The following is a 12,350-nucleotide window of genomic DNA, read 5'->3' as shown; positions in this document are numbered from 1 at the left end:
CAACTGTTGTATAAACAGCAGTTGGAAACAACTCAAATACAACATACTGGATTTGAGCTCTGATATAGGCATTGTTTGTTGTACGTATTCATGTATAATCCCTTATAAAGAGCTTAGAATATTAAACTTTACTTGCCCCTATTACCTATAGAGAACTCCCCTATACATTACTCCTCATAATATTATATGCACATAATACAGTGAAACTTGGTTAAGTGGGACCTGGATAAGTGAGAAATCAAGGGACCTGCAATGTCGTTTCACTTATAATAGAGGTATTCCACTTACCCAGTGTCTCAGATATACAGGTATAAATAAATATCTGTCTCATTTACAGAGGGTTCCATTAATAGAGGTGAGTAATTGTACTTAATATGCTCTAATATAACTTTGATAAAGGAGATATGTAATATTATGTTATAGCTTTACGTAATTTGAATGCATTGACTTGTGTCTGTTTGTATCAGCATTTACCTATTATCATATGACAAGCCTTATCGAATTTAATATGTATAGCCGTCGTGTCATTGAACTTTTTGTTTTTATGTTTTTCAATGTTATTGCGTTTAGTTACAACTTACGGCATACATAATATTAATATGTAAGTTTTAGGTATTTCATATCAATGTTACAGTGTATATTTTACATTGTGTTCAAGGATACATTTTTAAACTATATTTTATGTAATATATTTTTGTCATTGTGTTTCTTTATTTTTGTCAATTTAGCCATGTTATTTCAAATTGTGCCTTAATACTGCACAGCAAAATATAAAACTAGGAAACAAAATGACATGAATTTTAGGTGTTACGGAGTAAGTAGGTCAGATCATATAATTACCAATACAAAGTTATTATGTCAGCTTAGCCGTGGTATAATTTAGAGGTCGTTCAGCACAGCTCGTACATAATAGAATAAAATGTAAACATTCCCTATACTTTCACTGTTATATTTTTTAATTTATCATAATAATGTCGTCATGCTTAAACTGATCATCATCCATCCATCCATTCAGCCCGGGTAAGTCCACTGTTGGACGTACCTAGGTCTCCCCCATAATGTGCAACAGATAAACTGATTATGAATAATTCTCAATTGGGATTAGAAAAATTCTGGAAAAATCTTTTCTCATTAAAAAATACAATTTATAAATGCATAAACAACTTGTCTTTATGAAAGTTTCTTTTTGTTTCAGTTATTGCAAAATTTGGGCAAAGTAGACCGGACACTCGATGACATATTTGAGGAGCATCTCCAGAACTTCAACCGGCAGCACCAGCAGGCCGTGCGGCTTCAGAAGGAATTCAATAATTATATAAGATGCATACGAGGTGAGATAAACTGAGAATTAAGTAAAAACTTTAAAGATGAAAAAAAGCTCTTCTTACTGTGTATGAAGATCTGTCTTGATATTTTGTATAGCAATTTTAATGAAACGTAATAAATATTTGTAATTGTAGACGTATTATGTTTTTGTTTACTTGTAATTATTTCTATGTTTGTTTTCAATTACCAATTTCGTTCAAGATTATTAAAGTGCAATATCTTAACTTTAATATTTTAGTTCTATAGCATTCAAATGCATTATAAAAATTCTCACCCAATTACTTCAATAATTGTCTACGAAAAAATTTTGTACATTTTGCCATTAATTCTTCCATTAAACACCTTTACATAAAACACAAGTCTCAACATCCCACCCCAACCTTACAGCGGTGCAAACAGCGTCCAAATCGCTAATGGAGGCGATCACAGAGGTTTACGAGAGTGGGTGGTCCGGCCACGACCTGCTGTACGTGCAGGCGCAGAACATGGAGATGCTCTGGCAGGACTTCTCGCACAAGCTCGGCGACCAGGTGCTGATACCGCTCAACACGTACACCAACCAGTTTCCTGAAGTCAGGGTTAGTATGGTTGTAATGATATATTTTTGCTACCGCAAATAAGTGCTTTAAAAACATACGCTCTTTTCTTCAAGGCCCGGATACGGGATATCGTAATTTTTCAAAGCTTCATATTATTTAAATAATGCCAATCTTTAATGTTCATGTTATTGACATATTTTAGTTGCAGCATAAAAATCTCTTTATTGTTGTGTCTTTAATCTACAGTCTACGAACAAAATTTTACAACTCAACTTTTTCGTATCTAGAAGTCTTGTGGGTTGAAGATATAACACGTTGTTAAATATGCGGGTTCTGGAATATGCCGGTTTTATCATAATATTCCATCGTTTAATGCTTTCTTGTGAATAATGTACTGATAATTAAGACCTATCAGAATTTTCAGAACGTATGTTTTGTGTACTTTTTTTATTGTCAAATTAAATTAAATAAATAAAAAACCTTATTGTTTTACAGAAAAAGATAGAAAAACGAGGTCGCAAGTTAGTGGACTATGACAGTCAGAGGCATAGTTTCCAGAACTTGCAGTCCAACGCGGCCAAGAGAAGGGATGACGTCAAGGTAAGTCAGCCCTTTTAATTATTTCTTATAATAAATTAATAATTAGAAATAATTTTGCTAAACATTGTATAGAATGTAAAAGTAAAAACTTTCTTTTGTTCTTCAATATTAAGCTTCGTGATAGGGCAAATATGTAATAACACGTAAAGTTAGAATAGTCTTGCGTGATAACGATAATATACGAGACGTAGTAACCTCTATATAAAAGAACATCAAATTACTATTTTCATATCATGATATGAAAATATTAAAAGGCTTACAAAAGATATTAGTAAATGTCTGCCTCTATGACGCTTCTATAGTCAATACTTAAATTACCAGAAACTGACATAATGAAACAAGTGATAACTGCGTTAAAAACAACCGACTTCAAACTTGCACTTGCAAAAATGCCCATAAAATAAAAACTACTGGGCCTATCCGAATAAAATTTTTATGGGACCAATTCGACACCATCCCGCATCGAATAAAAAAAGAATCACGTAAATCGGTTCAGAAACCTCGGAGTAATCGGTGTACATACATAAAAAAAACATACCGGCCGAATTGATAACCTCCTCCTTTTTTTGAAGTCGGTTAAAAATGAGCATATTTTTAAATGTATCTCCTAAAATAACTTCATACTTATACGCATAAGTGCATGACGTTCAAAATAAATGCATAAATCAAAGCCAGTAACCGCTTCATCGAATATTGTTTTAAATTCTCCAATACATTAATCTTAAATGGGCAGTCTCGAGAGGTAGATCTACTTCAAGCGGTAGCATATTATAATAATGAATACCTACCTAAACATGTGGGGAAATAACACCTAATATTTTTTTGAGTATTTCTGTATGAAGCAATCTGATAATTTCTCAAATCTTCATTAATTCATCTCAGGCATTATATTATTACGCTTATCATGGCTACTTATTGGCGTAAGAGAATAAAAAATAGCCACATTTTAAGATATGGTGATATGACATAACTAGATGAGGGTAGTTTAAGACAGTTTACAACGAGAAATAAACAATCTTCATCTTACATGACCTACCACAGTTTCCCCATTCTTAATAAAATGCTCAATATAATCCCATATCTACGGTATTCCAGGTGACAAAAGGCAAGGAACACCTGGAGGAAGCGAAGCGCACATACGAAATCCTGAACTCGGAACTACACGATGAACTGCCCGCACTCTACGACTCTCGCGTACTATTCTTCGTCAACAATCTGCAGACTCTGTTCTCCGCTGAGCAACTGTTCCACTCGGAAAGTTCTAAGGTAATGGAAGAGTGTATGATAAAAATATAATTTTTATTAGGTTTCACCATTGGATTGGTTTTTGGTACCTAGGTGATGGTAAAAAATAAACGATAGATAGCATGCAATTTAAAGGTTAACAAAACACAACAGATTTTCTTGTCGGTTATTCTCTGTAGCTACTACTTTCCAAATTGGTGGTAAATGACAATTCTATGGTACGGAGAATTCTAACCGAACAATTCAATGTTTGAGTTTAAGTTTACAAATGTATTAAATGTCTAAATATGTAATACATAACTACTACACATATAAACACGCTAAGCGTTTCCAATCCCCCCTTTTATGATTAATAACTAGTGCTTTACATTAATTTAAACAATTCCAGGTGTTCTCCGAACTGGAAGCGATCACGGACAAACTAGCGATGGACTCTCAGCGCGGCGGCTACAAGAAGACCAACAACGTCGTAAAGAGCAACACGCTCAACTCGCACAATGGGAACGCGGTGCAGAGTGAGTTTATATTTGTTGAACGATTTGTTGCGCAACTTGTTGAGTGACTTGTTGTACGATCTGTTGAGCAACTGGTTGTAAAATCTGTTGAGCAACTGGTTGGGAAGCTTGTTGAGCAACTTGATCTATTATTTGTTGAACAAATCGTGCGTTTGTTGTACAATTTATTGGTCAACTTGTTGTGCGATATTTTGAGCAACTTGTTGTGCGTTTTTTGAACAAATTGTTAATCTGTACAATTTATAGTTTGACTTTTTCGGCAATTTGTTGCACAATTCGTTGCTCAACTTCTTGTGCGATCTGTTGCTCAATTTGTTGCGCAACCGGTGGAGAATGTTCGATGTTTTGTTGCGTGTTCACTAATTGAATGTTTTAACGGTATGCAGTTTGATTGGAAGCGATTTAAATGAATAATTTGTTAACGTACTAAGATTAGATGTTAGAAAAATAATATAACTTCGCCAATCAATTTTATGTGCGTCAAATTCATTTCATCTAATATTTTCTTTTTCAAGGTTTATTTCTTGAGAGCTATTGAAATAATCTAATTGAATTAATGAAAAAGCTGGATGAAGGTGATAACAAAAATATTTGATAATTAATTATTGATCATTCCAAACTTAGTTTTATTCATATAAGTAACTTCCGATATCTGAATAGAAAAGGAAGCATACTCATAATGATTTCTCGAACATGTGGAACGCTTGTGAAATAGAAATGCAGTTTTTATTGTTATGAAAAATCCCTGCTCATATCAAGAAAATAGTTTAAAAAGTTTTTTTAATACCAAATTTTACAAGCGTTCTTGTGAACAATTATTACTATTAATTTTTCACACATGCCCATATTTGTCCGTGGCGAATGATAGTTTTTTTACTCACAAAAATAACTATTGTTTGTTTTGTTTGGTATTGTACAAGGTTTCTGTAAAATAACTTCCTTACAATGTTTTTACATTAACTTTTTACAAAATTGTACACGTCAATGTTACCAGTTAATCAACGTATGAAATTCAATTAAAATAATTACTAAGGATTTGGGGATGCGTATTCAGTTAATTTGTTTCTCTTTTTTTATCAATGAATTTCTTAGAATTTAGATGCAAAATTTCAATTAGTCAAAGTCAAAGAGTCTACAGGAACAAACTCGAATAACAAAAATAAAAAAAATCATAACATATTAGCTATACGTATTTTATTCTGGCTATAAGTTTCATATCAAAAGTGATATGAAACTTATAGCCAGAATAAAAAAAATACCTGAATATAAAAAGAAGTCACTATCGAATGATACTGTCATTTTTCACTAATACTGTATCATTTTTTGGGAATAAATGTCTTTATATTCTATTTATCAATTTAAGCGTGGGTAACATTGCCGTGTACAATATAACCGTGTGGGCATGTGGTCGTGCTAAGTGTGCGCGTGTGTGTAGCGCCGCCGTCCCCGCGCCCCGCGCCGCCCTCCCCCTCCCCCTCCCCGCCCCCCTCCACGCTCGCCTCGCCCCCGCCCTCGTCCCCCGCGTCCCCCACGTCCCCGCCGTCCCCCTCCCCGTCCCCCGTGTCCCCGCCCTCCCCCAAGTCCCCCGCGCCGCTCAACGGACACGCGGACAGCGAAGCGGCCAACGATACGAAGGAGGCACAAGAGGATAAGAAGGTGGAGGAGTTGTATGATATACCAGTTGGTAAGTGATTCTATAGATATGTATAGTGTAGTTAAAAGTATGTATTTTAGTTCTGGTAGTATTTTGGAAAGTTTTATATGTTTTCCTGTGTACAGATGATCCTGATTTCTATAGTATGATTAGATTATGCATTGAAACAGGTTTTATAGATGTGAATGGTGGCTATTTGGGTACACTAGTTTAAGGTTCATAAAGGAGCTATTAAATCTGTCATTACACCTATTCCCAAAGTAGCATGATACAATGCACTATTGCCTGACTATACTTATCCCAAAGGTACTGTAGTAAGGTACTGTAGTATATATCCCTAATCTTTCTCAAAGGTATTGTAGTATAGATGAATAGTACCGTAGTATGTAGGCAACCAATAGATACAATGCTCTCAGGGTCGACAGCGGACACGGTAAATAACGTGGAAGATAAAGCACAGGATGAGGACAAGGATAAAGAGAAAGTCAACAACGTGAAGACCGATGATGTGTATGATATACCAGTTGGTGAGTTTACATGTTGTTGTCGCATTTGTGTATATTTAGTGTAAACGGGGCTCTGGTTAAGTTTCAGTAGCTAATATGATGCGGATCTTTTGTGGCAGTAGCTTTTGTAATTTTTGTTTATTTGGGGGGGTGAAAGGGACGTCTTAAAACAGTATTAATTCCTGTTTGGCAAATGACAGAGTTGTGCAAGTTTTCTAGCGCCATCATTTCCCCACTCTGGAATAAATACTGCTTCTAAACATAGTATTAACCAGTAACCACCCCCTCGACAGGCTTTTTCATGCGGCGTGTGCATTATATTTTTTGCAATGATATCTCAAAAAAAAGTTTTACAAATAGTTTAAAATGTTCAGAATGTCTTGGGATTAGAATGTTAACTTTTTTACAGTAGGTTTGTAAATATAAATATTTTGAACATCTTCGATCAAACATTTTTACTTTTGATGACCTTTATTTTAATAACATTTTAAGTAGTTAGGTAAATAATGTTATGTTTAATTTTTGCGCAAAAAATATATTTTATTGAATATCGGTCCAGCCATTCGAGCGTGATGCCGTTACCAAAGGAAATAGGAATTCATTTTTATATAACTAGCTTTCCGCCCGCGGCTTCACCCGCGTTTTGAAACATAATCCCGCAGAGTTCCTGCTTCCGTGGGATTTCCGGGATGAAACCTATCATAGTGACTTCAAATCCAAATTACCCTCTATATGTTGCTAAATTTCATTGTAATCGGTTCAGTAGCACACACACACATCCTCACAATCTTTCGCATTTATAATATTAGTAGGATATAGAGTTAAAGTTGGAAGTAAATTGAATAACATGCAAGAGGACTGCCATTTAAGATTCGTTACTTTATCGATACAGATCCTAATAGATTCATTAACCTAAAAATTTGGGGAATAAAGATAATTGAGATAAAATGTCACATTTTTATTAAAAATATTAATTGGTCATCCATAATTACGCTGTATTCTAACATTGTATATATTTTATTTATTTATATCTGATTTCAGGCCGGTGGTAGTATTATTTGTAAATATTTCTTATGTATGTATTTCTTGCTTGAAGTAATTATACATGCTTTGCTTGTGTTTGTTAACTATAAGAAATAACCAATTCTAATGCTCTCTGCTAATTTGCTCAAGTATGTAAATATGTATATAAATAATTTATTACAGGTCAAAATATTACCTAGGTGCCTATATTATGATCATGCATCATGGAATATGTATATGGAAAAATTATAAGTTTCAATTATTGTGAATGAGATCAAATAATAGTCAAGCAAGGCTTCCAAAAAGAGATAAATATCAATAGTTAAAATGAACATCTCCAACCTTTGTTATTATTCTTCTGTTTTTTTAATGTGGTCAACAAACATTGCTATCTCGCCTGAAACAATATTTATTGCTGGAGTCTTAAATATTAAATAATTAAGAATTGGTGGCAGTTTTCAAGAAATGACCGAATCAATTCATAAAACATGATTCTGATTTAACTGGCATTGTACATTGATTGATTTTTGCCTGATTTACGCTACGGTTTTAGTAACCGGGCCATGAAACATTATTTTATACTTTTTGTATTAAGAGATTCATTCTCGTCCGTGCACGGACGGACTAGTGTACCTACACACGTAAGAAGTGAAACTTCTTTATGACCTTATTTTTCAAAAAATAATTTACTATACGCAACTTTACAGAAATACGTCGAATCACGCGTGGTAGGGATAAGAAAAAAATGGCGCGTAACGGAAAAATGTCACGCGTAAGGAAAAAATGTTACACTAAATTTTTTTCCAACCCCGATAAAGAAGTTTCACTTCAAAAATGTAAAAGTATACATAGATTGTTGAGTTTATTAACCCATTGAGCCCCAGCGGCCCGATCGGGCCACGACACAATAGATTTTCTATTGTGTCTGTGATTCCGGGGGCTGAGTTATTATAGGTGTGTATATGTGCAGGGGCGACGCTGGCGGGGCTGCCGGCGGGCGCGCTGTACCGCGTGCGCGCGACGTACCGCTACACGCGCGAGGACAGCGACGAGCTGTCGTTCGACGTGGGCGACGTCATCCGCGTCGTGCAGTACGACGATCCCGATGAACAGGTTACTTTTTTTTTCATTTTTATATTAGATTGATTTTCAGTCTGATTATTGTGAGACTTGTTCCCTTTTTGAACGATTTTTATGTGAGTATATTATTTTTACTTGGATTATTGTGATTGTTCCCTTCCAACTATACAGGGTGTAATCGTTAAGTGTGCACAGGCGATTATTCCGTAACTATTGCAGATATCAAAAAAGTTTAAACTGAAATAGAAAGCCCTTTACCTAATTAGTGAAATGACAATAATAACTTTTTAAAAATAAAACGGGAAATATCCAAAAATTTTACATCTAACACGCCCATACATTAATTAATTTCCCATACATTTTGTATTCAAAGCAAATGTTCGAAGTGACATCCTCGTTTTGGAAACGCCATTGTATTCCACATCAAGCTCTATTTACAGTTTAAAATGAATTTTCAATAAAATTTGCTAAGTAATTTAAGCAAAAAACCAAAAACCTTTCATATTACATGTTGGGGATAGTCATATCTCATATCTCGCGTGTTTGAAGTAAAATTTTTGGATATTTCCCGTTTTATTTTTAAAAAGTTATTATTGTCATTTCACTAATTAGGTAAAGGGCTTTCTATTTCAGTTTAAACTTTTTTGATATCTGCAATAGTTACGGAATAATCGCCTGTGCACACTTAACGATTACACCCTGTTTATCAGGATATCTTGATCGAAATTTACATGTCTTGTTTATCTGAATTTCTTACCCATATAAGGTTTAATCACTCATATAAGGTTTAATTTTATTAGTATTGAATTTGACTCCTATTAATTCTTTCGAAATTCATTACTGAAGCAACATTTTTTTTCATAACTTGCTGCAGTATATGAAATTACATTTCTATCGTAACGACTATCAAAGCTCATAACTCTATGGAAAATGTTTTTGTCTCAAATATGTACATATATGATATATTCTTAATATATATAAATCTCGTGTCACAATGTTTGTCCTCAATGGACTCCTAAACCACTTAACCGATTATAATAAAATTCGCACACCATGTGCAGTTCGATCCAACTTGAGAGATAGGATAGTTTAAATCTCAAATCGTTTTAGAGAAAGCGGGCGAAGCCGCGGGCGGTAAGCTAGTATTTGTAAATATCCACTTATAATCCTAAAGAATAGAAGAATAACTTATCTATTTTTCTGCAGGAGGAGGGCTGGCTAATGGGTATCAAGGAATCAACAAACGAGAAAGGAATGTTCCCGGCGAACTTCACGCGGCCGATTTGAACGCTAACAACGACACGCAACCACCTTCACTTGATACAAGGATCTATGTAACGCAGCGGAATGTTAAACGATATTGGTATGTTTTACAATGGAATAAGGCTCATTTTTGCGTGTATGGATTTAAGTATTAACCGGCCATTTGCATTCACGTCTGTATTATGAAAACAAATATGCAGCGTGTTCCAAAACAGTATTCATGGGCTGCGGAATGACATGCAAAAATGAACTTTAAGCTAAACAGTGAAATATCAAACTCTTGTTGTATTGAAATATTTATTGAAAAATGTACTTTATATTGTGAGACATAAGTTTCTTTATTGTAAATTTACGATAAAATCGATATCTCGAAATATGTTCGAATTTTAAACATTTTATCACAACCGAAAATGACTCTTATGCTTGTAAATAAACATTTTAAAATCCTCTGAAGTATTTGTAACATTCGAAGTGCTGCGTCACAAGGTCCCTTGTCGAACTCAAGTTTAGTCGTTTTTCAACAAAGCCCCTATTTTTGTTAACTCCCAAATTTAGTGTTTAGCTGTTGAGATTTATTAGATATATATTATTTATTATCGGTGTTGTACTACAACGAATTATTTATTATAACGAGTGTATATACGGGCATCTTTTGAATATCATTACGGTGTAATCGATTTTGTATGCCATAAAATATATTTCCTTTGTAACACGTGTTAAATAATATCGAACAATTTTATTTTATAGAATGTTTCAACTATCAACATATCGTCATTTTTTGGATTTTATATAATATGTAAAGATGTCTGAATAGAATTGCTCAGTTTAAAAGTGACCTTAATAATTTTATTGATAAATTATGAAGTAATTTTTAAGATAATGCGTACTGGAATATAATATGATGATTTCATTTTATGTATTTTATATCACTTGAGAAGAATCACAAAATGGAATTTGAGAAAAAAAATTATCTTTTATTTTATATGAACCAAAAATCGCTTATCGATAATTATGTTAACGTCTGAGTGCATTTCATTTTTTTTTTCTGTGAATATAACTTTAGAGTCATTCAATCCCATTAATAAAAGTAAACTTACTTCTCATACCCATTGTATGGAGTTTTAGATAATTATTATTAAAAAATAAACTTGCAATTACATATAAGGAATTGATATAAATTACAAATAAAATCGAAAATATGTAATTAAATTTTAATCATTTGTATTGTATTTTGTAACACCTAATACAAAACTAATACAAAACTAAGACGCCCAAAATATAATAAGTGAATCGGAAGCAGTTATTTTTAAGTTCACTTATGTTTTATATCGACACAACGTAGTTTTTAGTGTATATAAAATCGATTTAAATACATATTGTTGACCCTATATTATTGTTGATAATATTTTTTTTTATTATTAATTATTCAATAATGTAAACTTGCTTTGTTAAGTAGACATAAAATAAATTGATTTAACCATATTAGTGAATTAGTCATCAGCTAATTATTATTTATATGGTATGCTTAATTAACGGTGTTTGAGAAGGGATGTGTTTCGACTGTTAAATAAAAAAATCTAGTAAAAAACAAAAAACGTGAACTGAAATTAGGAAAAAAGATTTTATAATACACATGTTTGAAAGACATCCCTCGAAGAAATTAAAATGATCCAATTGTTTCAAATATTATAAAATGTGTGTCAAAAACGGTGCTTCTGATTGTATATAATTCACGGTTTGCTCCCATTATAGATTAAGAAGCGATCATTTTCTTATCGGCCTTTACGCGTACTATTTGATTGTGGCATGAAAAAAAAAATCTAACTTGTATCAAATCAAGAAGCTTATATCTAATACACTGGAGATTGCACTATGAACGTTGACTTGTCACGGGAAGGTATGACCTTGAATGACACCTGGTTGTTCCTTCATCCCTTTCACACCAACTTGCCAAGTTAGGTGTGAAAGGGACAAAAAACAACCAGGCGTCATTCAAGGTCATACCTTCCCGTGACAAGTCAACGTTCATAGTGCAATCTCCAGTGTATTAGATATAAGCTTCTTGTATCAAATACTTGAGTAACCATCTAACTTTAAATAGAGAAAGTGCCAAATAAATGGCGCGAAGAGACGGACTGACATATGCAAAAAAAAATTAAAAGCATTTTTTCGATGCTTTTCCACAAAATTAATGAAACCTAGTGTTCGCAATTTAATTCAATTTTTGTTTTCGCAATTCTATCGTACGTGTATAAGGCCGACTTACATTTAACGTTTCCAATATTTTTATGTTTCTGAGTTCAGCAGTGAAAATGTTTTACAATGCAAAGCAATAATGAAGTCAAAAGCCAAACTTAGGCAGTGGATAACTGAAATTAAATAGGAGTTTTAAAATAAATTTAACAAAAGTTAAAAGAAAAAATATCAAGTTTTTGGCTTTTGTCGTCAGAGTGCCATGAGAAGGTCCATAATAGATGATAATGTGTAAGTTTGTTAGAATTTGTACAGTTTATACAACTGGAAATAAAATGTTTCTCACATTTATGTCTTTTAATTTATACATAAATTTCCATAAACTACCTAGTACCTAATGTTTGTC

General features: G+C 33.3%; 1 protein-coding gene across 2 annotated transcripts in view; it reads left to right on the top strand.

The window, feature by feature from the left end:
- Positions 1-10,536, top strand: part of LOC123693032 (myc box-dependent-interacting protein 1) — a 36,354-nt gene extending 25,818 nt beyond the window's left edge. The window contains exons 2-9 of one of the 2 annotated variants that reach the window (XM_045637899.1): positions 1,196-1,331; positions 1,714-1,904; positions 2,361-2,465; positions 3,561-3,731; positions 4,099-4,225; positions 6,296-6,406; positions 8,379-8,521; positions 9,695-10,536. In XM_045637899.1, the coding sequence (XP_045493855.1) occupies positions 1,196-1,331; positions 1,714-1,904; positions 2,361-2,465; positions 3,561-3,731; positions 4,099-4,225; positions 6,296-6,406; positions 8,379-8,521; positions 9,695-9,775 (1,065 nt within the window). In that variant the 3' untranslated portion in view covers positions 9,776-10,536. The remainder of the gene's footprint in view (positions 1-1,195; positions 1,332-1,713; positions 1,905-2,360; positions 2,466-3,560; positions 3,732-4,098; positions 4,226-6,295; positions 6,407-8,378; positions 8,522-9,694) is intronic. The other variant, XM_045637900.1, reaches the window with a different exon arrangement.
- The last annotated feature ends 1,814 nt before the right edge of the window (positions 10,537-12,350 follow it).

This window comes from Colias croceus, chromosome 7, assembly GCF_905220415.1.
Source record: "Colias croceus chromosome 7, ilColCroc2.1".
Taxonomy (NCBI): domain Eukaryota; kingdom Metazoa; phylum Arthropoda; class Insecta; order Lepidoptera; family Pieridae; genus Colias; species Colias croceus.
This window is presented reverse-complemented; position numbering and strand designations above follow the sequence as displayed.